The 27,513-nt window shown below is 40.3% G+C and overlaps 1 protein-coding gene across 2 annotated transcripts; it reads left to right on the top strand.

Annotated features, from left to right (window-relative positions):
• The first annotated feature begins 224 nt into the window (after window positions 1-224).
• Window positions 225-27,430, top strand: FAS (Fas cell surface death receptor). 2 transcript variants are annotated; one of them, XM_010971244.3, is made up of 9 exons: window positions 328-792; window positions 13,660-13,825; window positions 19,276-19,413; window positions 20,463-20,571; window positions 22,473-22,528; window positions 22,684-22,755; window positions 23,990-24,051; window positions 24,966-24,990; window positions 25,747-27,430. In XM_010971244.3, exons 1-9 carry the CDS (start codon window positions 343-345, stop codon window positions 26,076-26,078), a joined length of 1,410 nt encoding a protein of 469 aa, XP_010969546.3. In that variant the 5' UTR covers window positions 328-342; the 3' UTR covers window positions 26,079-27,430. The 2 variants fall into 2 exon arrangements, with proteins under 2 accessions (XP_010969547.3, XP_010969546.3); XM_010971245.3 differs by lacking the exon at window positions 22,684-22,755 and having other exon boundaries at window positions 225-792.
• Window positions 27,431-27,513: the final 83 nt, after the last annotated feature.

Here is a 27,513-nt window from a genome sequence, read left to right as displayed (position 1 = left end):
TATCAAAGGAGGGGAAGTAACTGTGAACTTCTAATTCAGCTGGAGCTGTGTGATTTGTCATAGGAGTTAGCCTGTTCTCCGGGGGCTCCGGTGAGCCTCTCATGTCGCCACCACGACAGGCGGAGGTGAGTGAAGGCTCCGTTTTCTCCTATGGTTCCCAGCAGTTAGCCAAGGCTCCCGCTCTTGGCAGGACGTCTGCGCTCTGTACTCCAGTCCCCCCCGCCCCCCCCAGCCTTCCCAGTTTGAACTGCTGAAGAGTTCAGGAAGGACAGCAAGCTGGCTCTCAGAGTCCTCACCTGAACCCGGCATGCCAGCCGACTGCGGACACGCCCCCAGTGGGGAATGCCCATTTGTGCAACAAACCCTGACTCCTGCCCCGCTCCCCGCTCTACACCCCGCCCCCAGCGCACAGGCCGACTTGCTGAATCAAAGGCGCCCTCCCCCACCTCGGCGTTCCCCCCAAAGCTTCCTCCGCCACCACCCTCCATCCTCCGCCCCGGCCCCGGGGACATTTCTTTAGGCCTCTTTTCGGGTCTCCCGGAAGAGCCACCCGCAGATGCTCACAGACGCTTCTGGAGAAAGGGAAGCGGCTCTTGTGTGACTGCGCGAGCGCCCCGGGGCGGGTCCTGGCAGGGAACCCACTCCTGGGCTTGGCTGGAGGGGAGGGAGGGGACAGGCGGGGCTGTCACTTCTCCTCGAGTGTGTGACCGGCTCTGCTGGTTGTTTGAGAGGCTCCTTCACTTCGGCGATTGCTCCCCAGCCATGTCCGGGATCTGGGTCCTCCTGCTTCTGGTGAGTCCTCTCCTGCCGGGGCAGGGGCCTCTCCCGGCTGCGCTCCGGGGACTGGTGCAGTGGGACGGGTGAGGGACGCGCTCCGGGCACGGCGAGGGGATGCCCGTGTGGGCGTCCGGGCTCAGCCGGCCTTTGACAGGCCGGCTCCCGGGACTGCTAGGACTTCCCCTGAGGGCCGGGTCTCAGGAAACCGGGAACCTCACTTTTCTGGGGGTTGGATGCGAAGCGGCGACCCCACACGGCCGGAGGAACAGCTCCGGATGATCCCCCGGGACGCTGTCAGAGGCGGAGAGGGGTGGGCGCGAGGGGCCGGCAGGGGCCTGGGAAGTCTGGGGGTCGCTGGATAGGGAGGCCGGCAGGCGACAGGAGGGGATCTTCTGGACAGGTCCTTACATGTCACGCCAAAGGTCCGCTTCTGTGCGGGTGGCCGTGTGCGCCGCGGGACGGTGAGAACCAGCGCTCTCTGTGAACTGATATACGAGTTTTCCAACAGTTTCCAAATTTGGGGAATAAATCAGCCCGGAGGCAGTGATTAAACCTGAGGCTTTGGACTGCACCGTTTCTTTCTTGAAAAGTTTGTCTCAGGGCTGAAGAGACTTGTTTATCTTCTTATCACGACACAGAAAAAGAAACTTTTGTTTCCCTTCCGGGAACCCCTCTCCTAAGACTGTGAGTCACTATCTCAGGTGTGGCTTTTTTTTTTTTTTTTTCTTGTAATGTTTCATCGCTTGCTGAACTCCGGGGCAGGAGGGAACCTTGGCCTCACTGCTCTGGCGTTGGTACTGCTGCCTCCGCGCATGCGCCAGGAAGCCTGTCCTTGGCCTACAGATCCAAGCAGCAGCCACCTCTTTTGGAGAGTCTCTGTCTCAGAAATGCCAGCTTGATGATGGCTAATCGCAGACACTTGGCATCGAGAGGTTCATTTGAGTTCCGAATTCTCTGAAATTCAATGGATTCTTATTTTGTCGGTCCCCACCAAAGGACCACGTACTACAGTAGGAGCGTTTACAGATGTGATCTCAGTCAGTTCTGCTGCGCAGTAAGGAAGACGTTCTCCTCTCCATTTTACAGCTGGCGAAATGGGGTTCAGGAAGCTTAAGTAATTCTCCCTGGTTCCTTCAGAAGTAATGTACACTATTTGGGCTCCTTTAGAAATTTCCTTAAAGAAAATTTCAGATTCGAAGTTGAGAACATGTATACAGCCACACTCTTCTCTTCCTTATGATTAACCACTGCCTTATTACAGTGTTGGTTGATTTGAGAATCTCTCAGTTCTTGGGACAAAAGTATTAGTAAGTGTAGCAAAATTGTCAAAGCTCAGAGCTACTCGTTAACTTTTATACCATAGGATTTTTACCTGATGTGCATGTTTAAAGCATCAAGGAAACTCAGCTTTTCCAAAAGAATGCACACATATTCATACACATATATGCATATATATACATACATTTACTTATTATATATATAATAGTATCTATAATATATGCTTACCATAATTTGTTTATTATTGCTATATATGATATATGACCTAAGAAATTAAAGATTAAATAAAATTTATCAGTACAGACATGTAAATATCTGACATAACCCTATCACCTAGATAACCACCATTTACATTTTATAGTATATTCTCTATATCTCTTTTCTAATATGACCCTTAAATTTAGTTACACAGAATCCTGCCTTGCACCCATCTCTGGCCCAACATCATGCCTCTTACTGTTTTTTTAATATTTTGTTTTTTAAAAATTATTTTATGTTCTTTTTTTCTTTCTGAGATTGGGGTGGCAGTAATTAGGTTTATTTTAATGGAGGTACTGAGGATTGAACCCACGACCTTGTGCATGCTAAGCATGAGCTCTACCACTTGAGCTACACCCTCCCCCCCACCATGCCTCTATTCTTGAAGAAGTTTCCACACCGTTAAGTCACCTTGTGTGTCTCCAGAAAATGATTGCTTTTATGACTTTGCACTTAGTAATGCTTACTCACTAGTTGCAATAATAAATAAAACAGAGGCAGGAGTGCTAGTGATATGGAACCCAGAGGCAAATGTGGTTTAATCATGTCAGTGGGCTGGAAGTAGATGGGAAGTAGCTACTATATTTTCTATTTGCCTCTCTTCCTCTAGTCCTCTTGTCTCTAATGTGATCTACAGCCAGCAAATATCTCATCCTTTACCTCTTTGCTTCTCTTCGCTTCTTTCTTCCCTCTTGGAATTAGTTTTTTTCTCCCCTAGTTTCTGGGTGTCATTTCCATGGCACCAAAAATAGGTAAGTTTGAAATCCCAAAGCAATTCACAAACATCTAAAGGATACGGAAAAAAGAGTCAAACTTCCTTTAGAAATATGTGTGAGAAGTAGCTGTGAGCGCGCCTGCTGCTGCTTTTCATAGCACATGGTCCTTACAGCCTTGTCTTGTACTGTCTAGGTCTATGGTTAGGCAATGACTAGGTAGCCATTTTCTTCTTTATTTCTCAGAGTGGTTCTCAAAATCATAGTCGAGGGAAAGGAGAGGGCAGTTGAAAAAGGAGCCAGTAATCATACAGAAGAGTTTCAGGGAGAAAGTAAAGAACAGTTGTTAAATTTACAATTTAATAAGTTTCCTTAAACCAGCCTAAGAAAGATGAACTAGGTTGCAGTGTTTCCGTTTTTTTGTTTTTAACAAGTTGTCGTTATATCACAAAGGACTTGAAAAGTCTTATGAATAAAAGAAAATTATGAAATGTAATTTAAAACATTAACAATCAGGATGGAAAAACACAAATTTATAAATGATGGCAGGATTGGGAGGCAAAAATAAAATTGGTATGTAGAAATCCTTGGGGTCTCCACAACTAGCTACAATCAGATGAATGAAAAATCTTCTATTGTCCATCTCCCTAATACAATTATCACCCTTAGTGGCAAATTCAAGTTTAATTTAGAAAAAGAACTGTTTATTCTTGCAGTGAGTTTAGAGAAGGGAAAATATGAAATAAAGGCAAAGAACAATTGGATGTTGTCTCTAAGTAGGTTTCTTTGGGACACTAGACAAGTAATTCACTTCAGAATAGTTCTTAATAGTGGAAGTGTCAGTATTTCAAAGGCATCTCTCTGAAGGCTACTACCATGCTTTAGGGAAGCAGATCATTATACCACAGCTGCCGACTGGACAGAATGATCATTTTCTAAGAGATGATTAAAAACCTGAATAAGGAAATCCCCTAGTAAAAACCCCTAGTGAGTTAAACACCTTTTGGTAAATTATCGTGGGTTCCAAAAGTCCCTTAAATGAGCACATGCTTCATAATAGGTACTGAAAAATTATTTACTTATGATGAAAAATAATAATAATATGAAGATAATAACATATATATCTTATGCCAAAAATTATTTGTAAGACCACTGTAAGTACCTTAATTTATTGTATTGTTTTCTTTTTGCTAAAGGTGTGTGCATCTATTTGCAAAAGTGGGAAAACAGCATTTAACTACATAGTAAGCCCATTTTCATTATCTGGAAGATCCTAGTTTTAAAATGAGAGAAGTAAAATGAATAAATAAACGAAATGAAATAAAATAAGATATTTTTAGCTTTTAATGTAGCTGGACTCCTGACATCATTAAGTATCTTCATTTCAGTCTTGAACAGGAACAAATAATTCAAGTGTACTCGCCTACTTTTGTTTTCTTTGAAGTGAGAGTATGAGTAGTAAAGCCCAAATTAGAAAGCTGATGACTGCAAGATTATTAACTTCACCTTCCCTGGAAGGAAATGGGCTAGTTCTCCCTTTGATCCCACTTTGAAATGAGCTTTTGTGCAACCGAGCCATCCCCATCTCTGGGTACTTAGGAAGAGCAACCATTGCTCTTTTGGACACCTGGCCCCACATCCGAGCGGCGGATGAAAGTGACTTTTGCATGAAATTGTGCATTTTGAGTAAGGCCAGTCTTGTAAATTAGCAAATCTGACTACAAATTCAATTGGCAGATGTACTCTGCCCAGCAAGGCAAGCAAGCCTACTGTATATAGGTTTTGTTAAGCTGTGAGCCGGGAATAACTTGGAAAATAAGAGTAAACTTTGCTTTGGAGTCATTAATGACTTTAGTCAAAGGATGCATAAGACTTATTCACCTCTGTGCTCTGGGAGGCCATAAAGAAGTGAGGTGTGGGAAACATCAGTGCTTTTGATTTCTTTTTTTTTTAATTTCATGTTATTTATTTATTTATTTTGGGGTTTTTTTGGGGGGGGGGTAGGTAATTAGGTTTACTTATTTTTAATGGCAGTACTGGGGAATGAACCCAGGACCTTGTGTGTGCTAAGCATGCGCTCTACCACTGAGCTATACCCTTCTCCCAATGCTTTGGATTTCTGAGGTCAGAGATCTGGGAAAAAAGAGAGGGAAGAGAATGAGAGAGAGAGAAAAAGAACTCAGAGAACTTGTGGCGAAAGGCACTTGCCCCTGCCAAGGATTGACCTTTTGTTTTTAGCCATCCTCACAAAAGGATCCTTGTTTCTGGTAGGCTGTTGTTTTTTTTTCACATGCATGTCTGAATAGATTTAGGCCTGAGTTTAAAAATTGAGTCTACACTGCCCCAGACTATGTTTTGTTTACCTTGAATCGTATTGACATATACAGTATGTATGTAGGCAAGTATTTTTTGGGGGTGGGGGGTGATTCAGATTATGTATGTATGTATGTATGTATTTAATGGGGGTACTAGGGATTGAATCCAGGTCCTCATGCATGCTAAGCATGTGCTCTACCACTGAGCTATATCTCCTCTGCATGTATGTATTTTTAATATTAGCTGCCACTAGTTAAATGTTGGAGGATTTTGGTCTCTCTTGAAAAATGGAAGATCTGAGCCCACATGCCACCTGGCCCCCACTTGCCTGGATCAGATAGCTGCCCCTTTGGTCCAGGGGACCTCTCCATTTTGACCAGCCCCTCCTACACTTTGTTGACTATTCCACCTGGATGCTTTACTCCTGTGTTACTCCTACGACCCCTCAGGGCATTTAAGAACTCTAGGGTTTTAGTCTACAACTTGGTAGCCCTTCCACTACCCACTTCCTCCACCAAAGATGATTTCTCTTTTTTTCAGGCTTATTTTGGGAAGGGTCATTATTTCTCCCTGAAAAGTCAGATTCGGATTTTCACGTGCAGAGCACAGATGCAGTTAGTCTGTAACGTTTTTATCTTCTCACGTGTAAATGTAGTAGCCTGCTAACCCCAGATTCTGCTTCCTTCAGCCTAGCTGGTCTTCAGCTAGGGTGCGCGTCGAAATACCAGGGCAGAAGAGAATCATAAGGAGGGCCCCATTCTCAGAGATCCTGATTCTTTATGTCTGTGTTGAGATCAAAACATTCTTTACTTTTAATGCATCCCTGCAAAATTCTGATGTCTTTCAGGGTTTTGAGAACTATTTTTCTAACTCTAGCACTAAAATCCAAACCTAACCCCAGATGGAATTCTCTAGTTCCCTCATTTTATTTTTTTTTCCTTTTTTTTTTAAACTATTTTTATTGAAGTATAGTTATTTTACAATGTTGTGCCAATTTCTGGTGTATAGCACAACACTTCGGTCATACATGAACATACATATATTCATTTTCATATTCTTTTTCACCATAAGTTACTACAAGATATTGAATATAGTTTCCTATGCTATACAGTATAAACTTGTTGTTTATCTATTTTATGTATAATAGTATCTGCAAATCTAGAACTCCCAATTTATCCCTTCCCACCCTCTTCCCCCACTGGTTACCATAAGTTTGTTTTCTGTGTCTGTGAGAAAGAAACATACCATACGATATGACTCATTTGTGGAATCTAAAACACACACACACACACACACACACACACACACACACACACACACACACAAATGAACTTACTTACAAAACAGAAACAGACCCTCATTTTATTTTACATATTGCTGGATTCAGTCAGGGGTCTAACCAGTCACTTACTCCCATTACCTCAACTATCTCTCTTCTGATCTTCCCAGAAACTGGCCTTAAGAAAGAAAGAAGACATTGCCGGAATAAGATTACCTTGTGTATTTTTATTTACAAGTTTGGAACAAAAAAATAAGAATGAATGGAACATTCACTTATCTCTTTCATGGAGAAAATTTTATTTTATTTACTTTTATTTCAGTTTTTCAATAACGTACATGCTACAAAATACCATTACTATCTCCTTCCTTTTTACACAAATATATTAGAGATGCATTATGCAGCCAGAAATGGTAGACTGTTGATGGTCTTTTTAGAATTTCTTTTTCCTAAAGTGTTGGAAAGTAACTAAAAGTCTAAAAAGTGAATGAGCAGAACCAGTCTGTCCCTCTAGCTGTGTCCCGGGCAGTAGAGGACAGTGAGATTTCAGTCCCCAGTGGGGCCTGGAAGACTGGGAAGAAGTTCAGACTCCTGTTGGTCACTGGTGATGCCGGTTCAGAAGACAATTTGAAATCTCTTGTCTGTTTAGCTCAGTGATAGTTCAGGGTGGGAAATCCTTGTGCTCAGCTGCGAGGGATTTCCCCAGTGTGTATGCACCCCTGACCTCCCTCAAATCCAGGATCTGAGGAAATCAGCAGACAGTGTTTTGGGCCTGTATTAGTTTCCTGTGGTTGTGGTAACAAAGTACCACACACTGTGTGGCTTAAAAACAGAAATTTATTTTCTCTCTTCTGGAGGCTAGAAGTCTGAGATCAAGATGTCAGCAAGTTTGGTTCCTTCTGAGGATACTGAGGGAACGGTCCACTCCACGCCTCTCTCCTTGACTTGTATGGCCTTCTCCTTGTGTCTTCACATCGTCTTCCCTCTGTCTCTTTGTATCCTAATTTCCTCTTCTTATAGGAACACCAGCCATTGGGATTAGGGCCCACCCAGGGACCTCTTTTAACTAATTTCCCCTTTAAAGGCCCTATCTCCAAATATGGAGATATTTCTGGCCTCTTCTGCTTCATTTCTTCTATGTAGTAACCAGGTTGGCTATGAAAAGTGATTCATCATGGACGCAGATAATTAATAAAAATCCAACCGTTCTTTTCAGTTTCTCATCATCCGATACAAGGGACAGAATCTCATGTTACCCTGTTTCTGAGAGTTTCAAAGAGAGCAAATACAAAGATTCCAGAACAGGAAGACTTCTGGTTCCCAGGATTTGTGGTCGGCAAATCCCCATCCCTGCAGGAGACTGCACTCCCAGTGGGTATTGTGGCTGTAATCAGAAACTCAGCACCCACATTGGGGGAAGGGAAACCTAAACTCCCCTTCTTCTCAAGACCAGGGCTGAGAAATTTCCCTTCCAGCCAGAACCCCAGCCGGGACAGTCCAGCTGCAGCTTTCTCAGACCAGAGGGCTTGAGACTGACTTCTGGCTTTCAGAAAATTCCTACACCCTCCACCCTCAACATGCATTTGTTTTGAAGGTTCATTGTATAATTAACACTGAAGCGCCTTGCCAACAATTGTCTGAAAACAACTTGAGTTGTTTGCGTGCCTAAATGGAGAAAGTTAACTAGGAAACTAATTGATAAACCTGAAACTGAGCCCAGACTTTGGCCGGATGTGCTGAGTCCTCCCTTAGCCAGCCCTACCTAAGGGCTATGGGACAAGTCATTTGACATGCTTTCTGCTCTGCTTCCTCAGCTATAAGGCAAGACAGCAGTAATTCCTGATGCGCAGGTTTATTGTGAAGACCATGAGGTGATAAGCCAGGCAAATGTCATGAGAGGATGGGCAAATGACTCTAGGGCTTGGTTTTCTTACTTAACATTTTCATGAATGATTCAGAAGGAGAGAGAAAAGCAAATTTCTGATTTTCAGGAAATATTAAAATCCCGTAGATATGCAGTAAGATCTTGTTGTTTATCTATTTTATATATAGTAGTTGGTATCTGCTAATCCCAAACTCTTCATTTAGCCCTCCTCTCCTTTCCCCTTTGGTAACTGTAAGTTTGTTTTCTATAACTATATTCATTACCTTGCAATAACCTATAGTGGGAAAGAACATGAAAAAGAATATATATAACTCAGTCACTATGCTGTACACCAGAAATTAACACAACATTGTAAATCAACTATAGTTCAATTTAAAAAAATTCTGTAGATCATGAAAGACCCAAGGAGGTCCATTTTTAAGATCTATATTGAAGCTGAGCAGATGCTCATATGGTCCTTTCTGCTTTGATGCTCCAGAATTCTACGAGCTTGCAGTTTCTGTGGTTATGATTGGCCATGTGATCCCACAATGGCTTCAACAGTCAGAATGTTAATTACTTGTGTGGTTCAGGAAATATTGATCTTATTTCTCTCAACAGCTAGCTGCTAGTGATGTTTTACTGAGGACCTCAGGTACTTCCCCATTTTGGCAAAGCCAAGTTCCCCTGGGTGTGACCCATCTGGAAAGCCCTTCCAGGATAGTCATCCAGCTTGCATCAGGTCACTGCCCAAATGTCGTCTTATTCAGTGGCCTTCCCAGACCACTCTTTATAAAGCAGCACTGCCTCACCCCTCAAACTCCATGCCCCTAAGCTTGCTTTATTCTTTTAAATAGCATTAATTCCTCCTTGACATATTGCCTTTTTCTCTGTCTCATCATCACTTCTGTCCATGTGATGCTTAATCATATGTGTCAACATGACTGGACCATGGCACCCAGATAGTTACTCAAACATGATTCTGGATGTTTCTGTGAAGGTTGTGTTTGTTTGTTTTGGATGAGTTGAACATTTAAATGGATAGACTTTGAGTAAATTAGATGCTCTCCATAATGTGAATGGGCCTCATTCAATCAACTGAAGGCCTTCATAGAATAAAGGCTGAAGTCCCCCAAAGAAGAAGCTCATCTGCCTGCAGACTGCCTTTGGACTTGAACTGCAACTCTTCCCTGACTCCCCAGACTACTGGTCTACCCCATCAGCAAGATTTTGGACTTGCCAAACCTTTGTAGTTGTGTGAGCCAATTCCTTAAAGTGAATTAATCTCTCTCTCCACATATACACATATATATACACACACACGTATATACACACACACATATATATATATACACACACACACCCACTCACTGTTGGTCCTCTTCTCTGGAGAACCCCAACTAATATACATCATTCACATATAAACTCTGTGAGAGCTGAGTCTTCATCTGTTTACTGCTCTGTTCCCAAGCATCTGTCTGGCACATAGTAGGTACTCAGCAAAGTACTTGCTTATTTAAATAACTCATAACTGTTTTAGCTAATACTGTTCCCAGCTGAATATAAAACTGAGGTCTCTGTGAGTTTTTATTATTAATTATGATGGAGATTTAAAATTAATTTTATTCCTTTTTCCCCCCGTTTGGTTTAATTTATCCACATTTCACATCTTTGATTTAACTCGTTTTTTGGCCTTTTCTGCTTTTTTGAAAAAAAAATGTTTTGAGCATTCTGATCACTTTGTTCTTTGTGGGTTTCCTGCCTTGTCACAGTCAAAAACACCCCAGTTTCTGCCTGGAAAGTTTGGGTTAAATCTTTGCATACTGCAAGCTTGAGCTAATGCAAAAACTTAAAAAAATACAAGCAGCTTACATCACATCATGTTAACAGTTACAACCTGCTCTGCAGACCCATTTTTCTTTTTTTCATACTTGACATAATTCTTCGATGCTGAACTAAGTAGGAAATGTTCCCAGAAATTCACCTCTGAAACAGGTGTGATCAAATGTGAGATGAGGTGGTGCTGGTATCTGCTTCAGGGCCAGTGATCCTTGTGTCTTTCACTGCTCTGCTCCAGGATTCACGGGTCTCAAATTCTGAATGCCTTCTGGACAGTAGGTTTTGATTTCCAGTCAGAACCTCAAAACTAAAACAAGATGAATTGGAAAGTACATTTCTTTTAGACAGCTCTGGAAGATTGACTATGTGCACAGGTTTTTTTAGAAATAGCACTAATCTAACAATTCAAAAATGTAAAAAAAAATTTTTTTAATTAAAATCTTTAAAAAAGCAAAATGTGCTGCCTCTCTGAACGCTGGGTTCTTTCAACCAGGAATTGTGGTTCCTGCTTATAATTTGTCGCATGAATGTTGGAGGAGATTAGCATCCCAGGGAGGATAGGCCCCATAGCTGCAGGGGACACACACACACACACACACACACACACACACACACACACACACACAATGCTGTATCAACTTTGAGTGCCTTTGACATGTCAGTTTTGGCTAGCCCAATCACTGTAAGACTTTGAGTTTAACTCTGTGTCATTTTCTTTAGTTTTGGGTGAGAAACCAGAATTGAACTGGAAGGAGAACAAGTGATATCTCACTGTTAACCCCCTCTTCACAGCAATGGAGGTGGCTGATCGCAGAAAGGAATTGCTCCTACTCAGTCTGGTTGCTTAGATTCGGTTTTCCATTATCTGTTGCAAACAGGACTTACTGATCTCTTCGGCTACAGAGAGATTTTTACGTTCATTCAAGAATTTTCATGTGCAGGCAATGTCTGGAATGTTACATGGTTAGTATATTTGATCCCTGACTGTCAAATAGAACAAAGTTAGTAATGGATTAAAGGATCCTAAAAAGTGAATGATTTTCATTTGAAAGCCCTTCCCATCTTAGCAACTAACCCTTTGGTATGATTACAACCACATGATTATTTCCTAAAGTGCCCACTTCAGTTACTGTTCCTTAGATATTGATTCTCTGATCTAGAAGAGGGACAAATATGAACAGGATGACAGGATGACCTTCTGTAGAGAAAGTAAAAGTGGAAACTGTCATCCTGAAAACAGAAATTTATACTAAAAAATATTTTTTGTTCAAAGCTACTTATTATGTCTTAGAAAAAGATCGTAGATTCAAATTTTTAAAAGTGAGTCATCTTGTAATAATCTATAATAAGAATATGAAAAAGAATATACATATGTATAACTGAATCACCAGGCTATATACCAGAAACTAACACAACATTGTAAAAATACTATAATTCAATAAAAAAGTGAGAGTTGTACAAATATAATGTTAAAAAAATCCCCAACGATTAATATATTACAAATCACACTCCCATGTGGAAATCTGCTTTTGGAAACTTAACATTCATTTTCAATTACAATCAGCGTTACTCATCTTTGTATTCACAGAACCTGGCACATATTTAAGTGCCAAGAAATGTCTGTTGGATTGAAGAGGCAGTAGTAGATGGTGAAGTCAGCATATTTAGGCATATTTCCTCTGATCTGTGTACCAGTGCCAGTTGTTCCCTACATAGACTTGTTTGTATAGAGAACGTAAGCTGTACTTTATGGTGAGTTCACTTGTCTCTTGGGTGGAGGAGAAGGAACACTGTAACAGGACGGTAATAGAAGTCAGGAGACTTCGGCAAGTCTTAGCTTTCTACCTTCTGCTCACGAGTGACCCTGGACAAGTTCGGTATTCTCTTGGTGTTTTGGTGTCATTTTCCCTCCTGGAAGTCTGGAAGTTAGAAATGAATTTCTAAATACATCCATCTCAGGAGGAAAAGGTGGCAGCCACATTTCCTTCATCCCTGCTTCCATGGAGGTTTGATGGCATCTTGTGCCCTAGAGGGGGTACAGGCTTTGGTGGCAAAGGGGGAAGGGCTAAAAGGGCAGAGGCGGGGACTCCGGTGGCAGCAATTTATACGTGTAGAGTATTTAGTTCCCTTGACCCAGAAGATGCCAGTGTTATTACTATACCATAAAGTAAAAAAAATAACATATGCCATGAAAACTATGACAAATGACCTTGAGAAAAAATCCTCAGAGCTAGTAGTTTAAATTTTTACATATTCTACGTAAGATGAAAGATTATTTGAATTTATGTTTAGAGAGACCAAACAATAAATGCTTAAGAAAACTGAGAAAAAGATCAAACAGACATTACCCTCAAATGCTTCTGTACACTTAGGGGGCTGATTTTCCTATGGAACTCAAGTCTATAACTAAGATAAATTTGACACAATGTCATTGAGACCTATGGGCTTTTGCCTCCAGAAAAAAGGGAACCAATAATAGATTAAAGATTAGTTCTCTATTCAGAGAAGTTCATTTTTTCCTGACTAAAAGTGAAGAAAATCCTATTGGGTGTATTGGATGGCTGGATAACCAAGAAGGATTTCATCAAAACTGTAGATTCTGTGGCTATGCATTGAAAGGGAAGAAACAAAAACATGCTATCAGCTAAGTACCCGGTTTGGGAGAGATTATCACTTTTTATCCTCACGATAACCCTTCAAGACAGAAAGGACTGTTGTCACTTACAGATCAGGGAACTCAGGGTCAGTGAGGCTATAAAACTTGCCTAAAGTCAGTGTTGGCAGCAGAGCTGGGATTCAAACCATGGTCGTTGTGAAATTTCATGCTTTTTCCTACCCTGCTATGTTGTCCCTCACTGGAATTTCATGATAATAACAATGATAATAATTAATAATAATACTGCTAACCGGGCACCTGTTTATTACACACCAGGAGTTGCGCTAAGAGCTTTAAGTGTGTTATTCAATGATCACAACAAACCTATGAAGAAGAGGTTGCTTCCACTTTACAGATAACAGATGGAGAATTTAAGTGACTGTCCCCCCACCCCCGCCACAGGGCTGGAAAGTGGGAGTCGTGTTCCCTTTTGAGCCGAGGGCTCGGGCTCCTACCGTCCGTGGTGCTGTTTCTCAGGTAGTGTGGAGAACCCGAGGTCTGCACTGTCATGCAGCTGAGCTGCTGCTTTTTTGGAGGCAAGTCGGCAAAAGGCAAGTCAGTCGATGTTGCCTGTGCGTGGCAAATAAAATACAGCCATTTGGGGGCAGCTGACACAAGTCTTTACTAAGTTGCTTAGATCAGAAGTCAATCAAATTCTCTTCATGCATTCCTTTCACAGATATTTGCCTCCATGGCTGGACCATCGTCTAAAGGTGATAATGCCCAAGGGACTGAAGTCGACTCTGAGACGCTGAAAATGAGTAAGAATATTACTGAAAGGGAGGACAGGTGCCCTGAAGGCCAGCAACGTGAGCATGCATATTGCTGTCAGCCATGTCCTCCTGGTATGTTATACCAAAGAATCCAACGAATAGAATGAAAATCAGAATGAGGAGTAGCATATATAATAATGAAGCAAGTATTTTTACAGTGTTTCTTTCTCCTGCATTACGGCATGACTGGGAAGAAAAAAAATATGACATTATTTTCCCAAGACCAGCGTAATTCATCTTTATCACCCTTGTTTGCTGTGAGTGAGTAAATTTAATTTATAAATGATTTGTATCTCCGAAATGAGAGGATTTACTTATTTAGCACCATATTTCAATAGCAAAAGAAGACTTGTTAGTGCATATTAAAGCTTATCACATCAGAACTGGTTAGAATATATCAAAATAATTGTGGAGCTCTGAAAGCAAGGGACTTCCACCCTTAAGACATGTGTCTCAGCACTTCCCTTCAATCAGAAGGTCTCTAAGAAAGCTATCTGCCCTAGCACTGAAGCCTGCAAAATACATTTGCATCTTGCAACCAAATTAACTAGATGAGCTAGAAAAGCAACAAAAACCAACAATTTTTTAAAATCAGTATTTTGAAATGCAAACCAATTTCAGATCGGAAATCCTTCCAACACTGGCAAATTAGAAGCTAAGCAAAATGCAACTGTGCAGACTTTTTTTTTTTTCAACATGGGGTGGAGTTGACTACTATTTTCTACAGATGTGGACCTCTCAGCTACATTGTGAAGGAAGACAGGAAGTTAAAGGACAAGAACATGTGGGCATACGAGATAGATGAATAGAAACATAAAGGACGGTAGTCGGTTTCATGTTTGGTTTCCCAGGCTTCCAGCACTCAAGCTGCTAACCAGGCATGGGCCCGATTTATAAAAAGATTCCATCAGTTTTCCTTGGCCTCCTCTGCAGATTTTAATAACCCTTAGGGAATATCTCTCATAATCTAACCCATTTGCACTTAAGCCTATTTATATTTACTGTTCTCCAAACGGGAATAAGAATGGCTTCCCGGCTTTGCTAAACACCATCTATTTGTCCTCTGAATTGAGACCTTTCCTCATATTTTTAAAACCTAAAAGGCAAATTACAATGAAGATAATATGTTTTGCATATCAAACTGTCAAGAATTTTTGTCAGTTTGCTTTTTTTTTGTTTTGCTTTGTTTTATTCTCATTTTTGAAACAATCTCAGCCCTGATGGGTTTGCTTGTGAGATAAGAACTCTCAGATGTTACTCTTCAACGTAAATTGTTAAAACCTTTTAATAAAGAAATGTGGATAGGTGGGTCAAAAATTTGGAAGTATTTATACCCACTGATACAGTAATAGATTTATAGGAAAATGTCTTAAGAAAATAGTCAAAAATGAAAGAAAATATTGTATGCATGGCATTTCACTATGATACCCAATGATGTGAGATTAAGTAAGCTTCAGAGTGTTCAAAGACTGGAATATTATGTATAAATCAAAGTCATGTTTTCTGATATATTTCTGATATAGGCCTCAATGTAGGTAAATTCCCTTAAGAGGTTTCTAACTACTCTGCTGGCTGGATAACTGACTCTCTCTGCTCCATCTCTAAAGCATCCTGGATGGTGTCCAGCACATGCTAAACACTCTTTCCACTTCTGTTCCCTCTTACTGAGTTTTAGGCCTATCAGTATTCACATTGCTTCCAAATCTGTTTATGCTTGTTGGTGGTGTGATATTAATATGTAATTTAATTAAATGTTACATAAATCAATATATAACATACACAGAAAAAAACAGTTTATTTCTATGAAAATTATTTTGAATGTTTTGGAGAATTTCAGTAAAGTTGAGTTACTGAAAAAATTGTTAATGAATTAGATGGAGGCAAAATACATGGAGAAAATCAAAAAAATCTGAAAGCCTTTCGTATAGATTATTGGTGTCTTAGTTTTCTCTCCCCCAAAAAGAAAGGAAGAAAGAAAAGAGGGAAGGAAGGAGGAGGAAAGAAAGACAGGAAAAAGGAGAAAGAGAAACAAGAAATTATAGGGGATGCATTTTGAATGTAACTTAAGTAAGAAAGAAGCTGGAATTTTATTAAGTTGTTTCTACACCACAAGAGTGGCAAATAATTATACAGTTATACTTTATAAACTGAAATGTTTACAGTATTTTTACAATGATCCCCTATGTGAATTGACATTTTTTTAATCAAAAAAAAAGTCCTTGTCACATCACCATAATAAGAAGAATTCTGTGGTACACTGCATATATTTTATGTGTACACACACACACACACACACACACACACATACATCTATATATGTGTGTATTTATATGCATAGGAAAGCACCAAAATGATATCTCAGAGTGGTTGACATATAGGTGCTTTTTATACTTTCCTAAATTTTCTACAATGAGTATATATACTATTATACTCGGAAACAAATATATTTTAAAATCTTACTTTCAAGAGAACAACCACTCTTTTTTTATATTTTGATAAATTTAGGCTGTATATGTTGGAGGAAAGAAAGAAGCTCTGATATGACATCCCTGGCATGTCGTAGGCATTGTGCTAGGCACACTCTGCATTAAAGAGGTCAATTCATTTAGAAACTAGTATAATTCCACTGGCAAGCAATCAAAATCGTACTTTGACTTGGTTTTCTTAAAGAGACTGCTCCAGTGTTATAGAGCCCTGATGCACTGTATTTAAATTTGGTTCTGAGTTTCCACAATTTGTTTCTTTTTTCCTATTGGCATACTATTGCCTTTGTTTGCTAAGATTTTATATATGTTAAAATTTAATAATTTGTTCATGTAGTAAGTATTTATCAAAAAGAATGCTATGAAATCATTAAGAAAGTCATATACCTAGGAAAGACAGCATATATTATTCTTGTCGTACATGCAAGTGGGGCAGATTAGAGTACTGCACACTGGCTCTCTTCAGGAGAAGTCCTGGAAGGTATCACTGGATGCCTCTGCTAACATCGCATTGGCCAGAACTTAGTCACATGGCCATGCAAAGGATGCTAGGAGATGTGGTCTTGGTTCAGGGCAGCCGTTTCCCCTGATAAGTACTCTATTCCTATGGGAGAAGGGAAAAGGGATATTGGGTGACAGTCAAGGCTCTCTGACACAATGACTAATCCTTTACAAAGTTCTCAATTAGGGAAAATGTAAAGATATTGTAATGTATTGAACTGCATGCTACTTGCCATTTGCAGTTAGGTTTCTGGCACCCGGAGTGGCCATACCAAGTAAATAATTCCCTAGTAGAGAGATCCCTGGAAGGCAGACAGGGAAGCCCTGACTTCAGAGAGAGTGACAGGATCGTGTTAAAAAGCAAAAGGCAAAGCAAGTGAAGAAATCACGGCCCGGGGCATAGATTCTCCTGTGTAGCAGATGAGCTGTTGGGACTGAGATGAAGGAAGAGAAGAGGGACAGAGCTCCCGACCCCAGGGAGCCTCCAGTCTTGGCATGTAAACTTGATGAACTTGGAACTACTTCCAAAATTTTATCTTAGTTTGTAACATGGTAGCTGAAATCTTTACCAAGCTGATACTGAAAAGGGTTTAACAGCTCAAGTTCTCGCATAAGACGCTGGATTCAAATCCTCCATCTGATACTTACAGGATGACCAACTTATTCTGGTTTGCCTGAGACTTCCCCAATTTTAGCACCAAAAGTCCCACACTCTGGGCAAACGGGGATGGTTGGTCCTCCTAGCTACTTACAAGCTTCATGTCCTGGGGCTAATTTTTTATCTCTTTGAGTCACGTTCTTTAACAGTAAAAAGGAAATAACAATAGTTCTGACCTTTAATGATTGCTGTGCACATTAAATGGAAATATGCTAATAGTGTTTAGCAGAGTGCTTGGCTTGATAGGTGTTAATATTCTCATTTATTGTTACCGTTATAAGAATTGTTACAGAGCTGCTGGGTTCATATACATTTTACCTTCATTCTTCTAGATGGAAACTACATGCTGTAGTGGATTAAGTGAAACTGAGTATTTGTGATGCTTTTGTAACGTATGTCTCATGAATGGCACGGAGCTACTGTTACTGAGGATTTTTTTTTCAAATTTAATATAGATCTCCAATTTTCCTTCTTTCATTTTCTCTGTATACTAACCTACTAACCTTTTGTTATTGTTGTCATGGGATCTGAAATGAGACTATTCTCTGAACAGTCATGTAAAGTAATTGTCTGAAATGTTACAATAAATTTGCTTTTAAAAAGCAAAAATAAATCAAAAGAATGCTATGACGTTATTAAGAGAGTCATGTACTTGAGAAAGAAAACATAAATTATTTTTGCTGTACAAGCGAGTGGGGCACGTTACACTTTGTCTGTTCTTTTCAATTAACTATAACGTAGCAATTAAGAGCCACTAGTTACGCTTTTCTCTTAGATGTCCCCTTATGCTGTCTATCTCTTTCATCTTCATTCTCTATCTCCTTGTCCTAGACTAGCTTTCCCCGCAGCACTTATCACTTGACATCTTACAGTATTTATTTATGCATTGCCTGCTTCTACCTTGAGAATGTAGTCTTTGGACACCGAGGCTTTGTCTTATTTCCTGCAGTATTTCCAGTTTCTACAAAGCTCCTGGCACACAATAGGTATTTAATAAACACTTCTTAAATAAATGAATTTTCCAAAAGGCATTGTTGTATAATGCTTACTAATAGCAATCCAATGACTCATTTTATTTTTAAATTAAAGAAATTGTGAATATGATTTAAAATTATGTGTATTAAGATAGCAAACCTTATAATAATTTTTTAAAATAACTATGGTCATTCCTGCACGTGAAAATGTACTCTGTTCTTTAATGGCAAAGGAATAGGAAAAAAAGCGGGGGAGAGAAAAGGGAACTGTGAGCATTTACTAGGCAGGCCCTGTGCAGCTCTGTTAGCCATGCAAGAACAGCATTATTATCTCCATTATGTGCATGAAGGAATTGAGACTTAGAGAGACAAAGTATTTTGTTAAAGATATTGTTGCTATTAAAAATTTGACCAAAGTCTTTAGAACTTCAAATGTCCTCTTCCTTAAACAATACTATCCTTGCCAGGATTTGTGGACTTTCAAAAGTAAAATGAGAAGTCAGAGCAAGTAGATTTGTTTAGATAATCAATCTCAGTGGCCAGTGGCGGTCCTCTCTACTGTGAATATATACTTACCAACCTTCTCCTCTCCTCCCCAAAAAGTTGAGCAAGGCATCTCTTCCAGTGCTTTTGGTCATTCTAACTTCTTTTTTATACGCTCCTATTGTTAATTATCCTATTTCTGTAGGCATATCCCTCAGTTACTCTGAGCTTTCGTCTTGGGAGAAATTCCGTCTCTTCCCATGAGTTTTACAACCACCTTCTCCCCTACTGTATCTATATGTCATTAGCTTAGCCCCACCCCTCCTGTTTTAGCAGTGTTTCATTATCATCCCGGCATGCTTCCCAGGCTGTTGCCTGACCACCTTGCATTCAAACACTTGCTCGATTTTTTTTCTTGGGCAGGCAAACGGAAAGATGGCGACTGTACAAGCCCTGGGGGTGAATCAAAATGTGTGCTCTGCTCAGAGCGGCAGGAGTACACAGACAAGAGCCATCATTCTGATAGATGCAGAAGATGTAGCGTTTGTGATGGAGAACACGGTAAGTTAAAAAACAATCGAAAGGGACTAATCGTGACACTCCATGTAGCACCATTTATAATACAGCCTGAAATTGGGGCCTACTCTGGCGCTGCTGGCATACAGGAGGGACAGGAGTGGGCTGGCCACGGTGGAGCAGGTCCAGGTATTGAGTGAATCACTGGCCTACGCGTTTATGGATCAAGTCTAGGCAGTTCTCCCAGATGTGGGAGAATGACTAAACGTAAACATGGTGAACAGGGTTCATCAGCTCCAATCAAAATCCCAGGGACATTTGTTTTCCCTGCCTTTATTTATGCTTATATAACGGCTCCTGTTCTTGGCCAGAAAGAGCTCGGAGCCTGCAGATACAGGGACAAAGAAACCCGAGAGGCGGGTGGGCCGCTCCCCCTTCTTTGGGGATCTGGTTTGTCCTCAAAATGCCAACTGGGGACCTGCACTTTCATGGATATACCAACCTATGCCCAGGGTTCAGACTGAAATATAACGGAAGTACTCCAGGTTTTGTCAGACATCAGGAACTCTCTGGACAGAAATCTTTTCTTGTCCCTACTCAGGCTCTCAAGCAATGTTTTGCAACCCTGATTATACATCAGAATCACACAGGAAGCTGTGAAAAATGCCAGGAGCAATTAAATCAGAACCTCAAGTAAGAGTTTTGGCACCGGTCTGACTGACTAAATCTGGATCAGGGCCTGACATTCTGCATTTCTAACAGGCTCCTGGGTGATGCTAATGTTCCTGGTCCCTAAGGCATACTTTGTGAGCAGCCAGGCTCTAGACCAGAAGAACAGGGGAGCTGTTTAAGCAAAGGTCAGGCCGTCTTGGTTGCTGGATTGTCCGTCTACTTAAAACTCTGCTCAATGATTCCAACTCTTCCAACCCAGAGTTGGCTTTTGGATTTAAACACTAGTTGTGTCACTAAAGGTGTGATCGCATGACTGCTGATGTAAGTGCTGGCTCTCAGAAATCCATGTAGCTTCTGCATCATTTTCATCGTCCCTTGATAACTAGCTGCTCTAATTAATAGTCTGCAAATTGGTTTTTTAGGCCTAGAAGTGGAAAAAAACTGTACCCGGACCCAGAATACCAAGTGCAGATGTAAACCAAACTTTTTTTGTAACACTCCTCTATGCGAACACTGTAACCCTTGCACCACGTAAGTTTTAGTCTTTCTCTGATTAAAACGCTAGGTATATCTTGAGAGATAATGATTTCCTAAGGGGAGCAACACTGGCTGAGAGTCAAGAATTTGCATTCTAGTCTTGCTTTGCCTCTAAGCAACTTGGATAACCACTTCTTCATCCAAACATTTGATCTCCAAACATTTACTGAACACCTCCCGTGTGCTTGATACTGTACTGGCTGGTCAGGCTAACAATGTGAGCAAACATGTGTCTGGCATTCAAGGTCTAAGGCTGGAGGCAGAGAGTGTCAAGAAAAGCAATGGTTCTTGTGTCCACACCACGTGGCCAGAAGAGACTTGTGCTCAGGGTGTTATGAGTTATGTAGGAAAACCTTTCAACTCCACCTGGGGAGCTGGGTAAAGCTATGGCAAATGGCTAGAGTCTTGAAGGAAAGAAAGAAAGAGACTTACCAGGTGTACACAGATGGAAAAGACATTTTGGGCAGGGGAACAGCAGCTGCAAAGAGACAAAAGGAAGCTCTGGAGAACTGAGAACCTGGCTGGAGTGTAGGAAAGACTTGAGATGGAGCCAGGGCCTGTCTTTCATGTTAAAGAGCTTGGTTTTGACCCAAAGTTAGAAAACCTGGTTGCACATTTCACTTTTCTTCTGATTAATTGGGTGATTTTGAACAGATCACTTAACCTCTCTGAGTTTCAGTTTCCTCACTCATAGGATGCAAATAATATTCATTTGTCCTATCAGCCTCATTTCAGTGAAGATCAGATTGGGTAACATGTGTTGTAAAAATAGCTTTTGCTTTGTAAGATATTGTTTTGCAGAAGTGTAAATGTTTAGGATTATATTCATGTGTCTCTCCTTAACAACATGTAACTCATCTTGGGAAATTTTTAGGAGTTCACTTACAGACTCGAAAAGTAGGGACACGATGTCTTATCTCTTATTTACTAGAAAATGTTAAATTATGTGCAGTTAATCTAGCCTCTCCCTCCTAGCCCCAAGTGTTTGAGAGTGCCCTCATGATAACCGCATAAGTTGGGATGGGGGAAAGAACTAATGTAGGAAAATAAGGATGATGATAATAATAATTCTAAGTATTTCACAGTCTCGATTTTTCTTCTCACCCTAACCCTTTGAGACAGGTGTTATTATTTCCTTGTTATTTATTTTATTTTTACTTTTCATTGAAGTACAGTCAGTTTACGATGCTGTGTCAGTTTCTGGTGTACAGCACAATACTTTAGTCATATAGGAACATATATTCGTTTTCATATTCCTTTTCATTACAGGTTATATTTCCTTGTTATTGATGAGAAAAGAGGCTCATGGGGGTTAAGGGACTTGCCCAAGCTCACCTGGTTAGGAAGTGGGCAGAGCCAGGCTGTGATTCAGACAATCTGTCAGTCTTCGGCTGTCTGAAGAAGATCCCACAGGGGCCTCTGCAGTGTCCTGATCACCACTTGATGTTAAAAGGGGACACCTATAAGGGCCAGCTGGGTAGACTTGCTAAGAAGTAGCCTGGGAAGGGGTTATTATCTGGCCATTTTACTGCTCTATAGCCCTGTTTTGAAATTGCTTTTGGCAATTTATGATTTTAAGAGCACAGTGTGTTACCAACTTAAAGTTTATTTTTGTGTCTATTTCATCCTTTTTCTTACATGTTGATATTTTAAAACTTTTCCTTTACCTCAAGGTTTTAAACCATAGTCATTCTTTCAGGTATTTTTCATCCAAACATCCAAATTAGGTTATGATTCATACCAACTTAGATGCTCATCTAGAAATCTTTGAGGGAATACGTTAGCCAGAGAAGCAAAAATGAATACAATGGCCCTGGATTTACAGTGTGTCATTGCAGAAGATCAAGGAATCAGTCTGTCAGGCTTTTTGAATCCCTTCTGTGTTTTTTTTCTAGGTGTGAACATGGAATCATTGAGAACTGCACACCAACCAGCAACACCAAATGCCAAGGTTATTATCTCTTTTAATGGCCATATTCTCCTTTCTTCCAACCCTACTGTAAAACACGAAGAAAAGCCAATCGCTTTTGATTTGCTGAGAGTACTCTGTTTTAATCTTAAAGTCTTCTTACTTTCATACACCATGTCCAATGTTCCAATCCACAGGACCCAGATCATACTTACACGGCTTGTGGGCCCTCCTGATCCTCATTCCAATATCTGCACTGATATACAGGCGTAAGTTCTTACTTTGTTCACACTGCATGTGGAAGTAACCTGGGAAGTAGTTGTTCACAAGAATTCCCCTCTGTCTCCTACCTACAGGAAAGCTCCTAGCGGGCAGGCAGCTCTGTTACAGTGTTAAATTCCTGCCTCTAAATGCACTGCTGAGGGCTGATAAGAACAGAAGATGTGATCTCGCAGCTACTGTTTTTGAGCAACCCTTTGAGGGCACTGATTGGGTGTTCCCATCCTCCCTATGAAGAAGGGTATTTTCATTCAGGCAGCAGCCCAGTTGGCCAAGAATCAGAAGTTGTTCTTCACTATACGTTGAGATCATTCCATGCATAAAGAGAACTCAAGAAGCAAGGGCATTCCCAGGAAAGGCACTGCAGGAGACACATGATAAATTCATCCCTCTCTGTGCCTCCTCTCACTTGTCCAGACTCCATGTTGTTGTTGTTTTTTTTATTGTTTCTCTACTTTAACTTAAAATACTATGGCAATACATTTTATGCAAGGGGTACTTAGTAAAGTCAGCAGGTAAACCCAAATTGGGTATAAATACAATTACTCTAGAAAAATCCCTTTAGATCATTCATACAACACAAGGTGTTGCCAACTTTCAGTAACTCTGAAGCATCCAAGTTTTCCTTTTCTGTTGGAACAAGTCACTGTTTCTCCAGGTCAGCTGAAGATACAGAGGTTGTCTTGCCTTTAGAGGTTGTTTAGCTAAAAATATACACTCAGTGTTTTAAATACTTTAACTGTGCTTGGAGACTTAGAGATTTCTTTCTTCCATCTCATACTGACTTCAAGTGTATATGAGTCTGAGTTATTTGTGAGTGTGTGTACTTGAGTTTCTGGATATTAAATGCTGCTCCATGGCAAACTGGTATCAACTTCGCAAAGCCTAGGGTATCTGTGCCCTGCTGTAGCCATGCTACCCAACTCCAAGCCGGTGAGTGAGGGTGGTGATGGCCATACAAAGTCAAAATCCAGCTTCAGCCAGGCTAGTGTGGCCATCAGATAGATGGCTCCATTAAGATGTTACATATCTCTAGACCACTTGATCCGGTGGGATGGCATGTTCAAAATCAGGACAAGTCTGCCTCTTATGGTGATTGGTCACTTTAAGTTTCAATTAATTTCTCCTTTCTTCTCACATTTTCTCTTAGTATGAGAGTATGTTCTCACATGCTTCCTACGAGGCTGAGACCTGAGTCTGACAGAAATTTCTTGGCTCTTTCAGAGGTGAAAAGATGGCGCAGGAGTAAAGAGAATGGTGACCGGAAATCTATAGCCTCACATACTGTAAGTGTTGAAAGGGGCATTAGCTTTAAAAAAAAATAGAGAAAGTAGTCATTCACCTTTTCACTTGTTACTTTTTAAAAAACAAACATTTATTGTGTTTGTGTGTGCATGGGTTCAGAGGGGCATCAAAAATGAATTAAGATATGGTACCCAGTTTGTAAGAAGCTCCTATACAAATAATAGGAGAATTAATAAATTCTTATCAACAAATGCTCACTTACACAAAGAGAGCTGTAAAAAGGATATGGCCAAACCTCCACGTTCCATGTTGGTGTTAATCCTGGAAGAGAAACGCAGAGAGACTTCCAAGCCCAGGGACAGAGATAACTCTTAAAGTCCACTGCAGAGGCACAACACAACTCTCTCTAGCCCCTTGCTATCTTACCTCTCACCTTATCTTTTCCCAACATGGGATCAAAGCATTTCAAATAGCAAAAGATACACTGCAGAGAGTCACCAGTTCACCCGATAAATAATGACTTTCTCATTTGTCCCGATGGGACTTAGGGTTCTTTAAATCAATGTGGTACAAAATAATTTCAACTTAAACTGTTTTCTCCTGTTGAAAATTAAAATAGTTTCAGTAAAGAATATTACAGAGTGATTATATTGATTATATTTATTTTCATGAGTCCCTACAGAGAGTGATTTCAGCAACTCCATGAATTCCTTAGGTTCTTTGCCTGTGTGCAAAGCCAATATTCCTGAGTTTCTGGGAAGGCTGGAACCTTTCAGAATAAAAATTTGAATGGTGAAAGAATCCTCCATAGTCACTTAGTCTAGTTAATTTTATACATGAAGTAACCATACTTCCTTCAGTGTAAAGGAAGAATTAGAAGATTACATTTAGAGCATTCTAAATATATTTTTATTTATCTCTCTCCTTCCCTCCACTTTTTTTTCTTTCTTCTCAGGAAATAATGCCAATGAATTTGACAGGTAAGGCTCTTATCCTTTTACTTCATAGAGATGGCTTCCTTAGGAGTAGCAGGCCAATTTTAGTGTAAAATGACATTGCTAATTTCAGGGACGTATTGTGGGGTCTTGCTAGTCCTTGAGGCTACTGTTCTTCTGGCTCATGATCAAGAGTTTATTAGGCAGTTTGCTTAAATGTATAAAAGTAATGCTCATGGTTAAAAATAAATCAGGTAGCAATAAGACATTACATCCTGAGACTTAAGAAAATTTTCCTTCACAAGCAGCTAGGCGTATTATAGAACTCCTGCCTGAACTGACGTAGAGGCTAATCTGAATGGTAGACCCAGTTATGATTGTTGTAACCTAGTTCTGAAACAGCATTCATGACTCTATTCAGTTCTGTTCGCTTCTGTTCTTTGACTGATCCAGTGGTAAGATGGTCATAAACTCTCTGCTCGCCTTTTAGATGTGTGGGTTGTTGATGATCAGATCCATAAGGGATGTTATGGGTGACTTTTTCCAGCCCTTTTATTTTATAGAGGAGGAAAGAAGATACAGAGATGTTGTGTATCCTGCCCAGGTCCTAAATCAAACGCCTGGGGACACAGGGGGAGTTCGGATTAGAACTCAAGGTTTTTTCTGTTTTTGTTTTTCCGCCCAATCAGCTCTTTTAGGTTTCTAGGACTTAACTACTGTCAAGGGAAGTAAACATGATTTTCGGTCATGGGAATTTTGTTTAGGAAAACAAATTTCCAGAGACTATTCTCTATTTTTCAGACGTTGACTTGAGTAAATATATCACTACTATTGCTGGACAGATGAAAATAACTGAAGTCAAAGAATTCGTTCGGAAGAATGGTATCCATGAAGCCAAAATAGACGAGATTAAGAATGACCATCTCCATGACACAGCTGAACAGAAGGTCCAGCTGCTCCGTTACTGGTATCAACATCATGGGAAGAGAGGCGCATACAGCACTTTGATTAACGGTCTCAGGAAAACCAATCTTTGTGCTCTTGCAGACAAAATTCAAGACATAGTCCAGAAAGATGTTACGAGTGAACACGAAAATGCAGACTTTCAAAATGAAAATGAAATCGTGGCCTAAAGTGAACAGCACTAACTCAGTTCTGAGAACGTACTAGGCAATAGAAAGATTGATGTTTGAGTAAGTTCTTAAGAGCTGCAGGCTATAAATATTGCTTGGGCTCTTTACTGGGTGTGTTTCCTCTTCTCATTTATTAGATTTGTAAGGCTTATATATTTACAGGCTTTGAGCATCTCATGATTCTACCTTAAAGGATGTTTAAAATCTAGTTGGGAAGATGGACACGGTTAAGAGTAAATACAATGGTGTGTTACATATGCAAGTAGGTGTGTACGCAAAGGACAAAAGGTTGAGATCGTGCTCAAGTATCAAATGTATAATTCGGTAGTATGAATGTAATTAATGTGTGTGAATACAAATGCCTATCCACAGGCTGACCCCCTTCCATCAATTAGCAGATGGCCTCTTTTGTTGCAATGTCACAACCACTGCCTCTAAATTACCTCCCCAGCTCCACTGATAATTCTAGAGATTTTATCCTATTTTTTTTATAAACTTTGTTTACAGCTCTCAGAGGAGCCTATTCGGGGACAGCTTGCATACACATCTGAGTGCAGACTTTAATAAGGTACTACCTCGAAGATCTTTGCACGGCTTATTGGCATTTCATTGTGAAATACTTCAATTTTGAATTCACATAGAAAAGGCAAACTAATTATAATGCTTGAATATACTTGTTTGCCATTTTACTGGGTTGAAATAATCTGCTTTCTCAGGTGTCAAAACATTTTGATCAGGAAAGAATTACGAGAGCATCACCCCCTCTCTATTTTCTCCTTGATGTGCATCTCGGTGGCCTATGCACTCCCATTCCTGGAAGTACTGCCTCAGAAACAGGTGACTCACAAAAAGCTGGGGCCGCCCTTAGAAACGTCTAGCTTGGTTCTGAGAGACCAAGGGCACTTAGAGAAGGTAGACATGGGCAGACCCAAGTCTACCACCAAAGCTGGTAAGGTAGATTTGAATTTTGCCCCGCCCCCCACAAAATGTTCAGTAACCACCCCCCACCATGTACTCTCTCTTGCTGCAAAAACAGCTTATACAAGGCAAAAGTGAAAGCATACCAGGTTTTAGGCTCTGCTGTGATTTCCCGCAGCTTCTTAGACAAACAAGCTCCTCCCCTCACTACCACGTCTTGACTTTTACATTTAAACACTTCTGAAAGTTTGTATTAAATGTGAATTTAAATAAATACTATTTATATTTGTATAGTTGTAAACTGAAAATAGGCAGAAGCTGAAGAAGATACTTAGGACTTCGTAAAGAGCATCCATTGATAGAAGATTCTCTCCTCTTGCTTGTACGTATAGAACATAGGTAAAAAATATTTAATTAAAATCATGTTTTTGGTATTTCTGGTTATCTCTTTTTTTTTTTTTTTTTTTTAGTGGGGGCTTGCTTTTTGTTTTTGTTTTCCTTTATTTCTAACTATTGC

Source organism: Camelus bactrianus, chromosome 11 (genome assembly GCF_048773025.1).
Source record: "Camelus bactrianus isolate YW-2024 breed Bactrian camel chromosome 11, ASM4877302v1, whole genome shotgun sequence".
In the NCBI taxonomy this organism is placed as follows: domain Eukaryota; kingdom Metazoa; phylum Chordata; class Mammalia; order Artiodactyla; family Camelidae; genus Camelus; species Camelus bactrianus.
The sequence above is the reverse complement of the archived record's forward strand: the minus strand, read 5'-3'. Positions and strand labels throughout refer to the sequence as shown.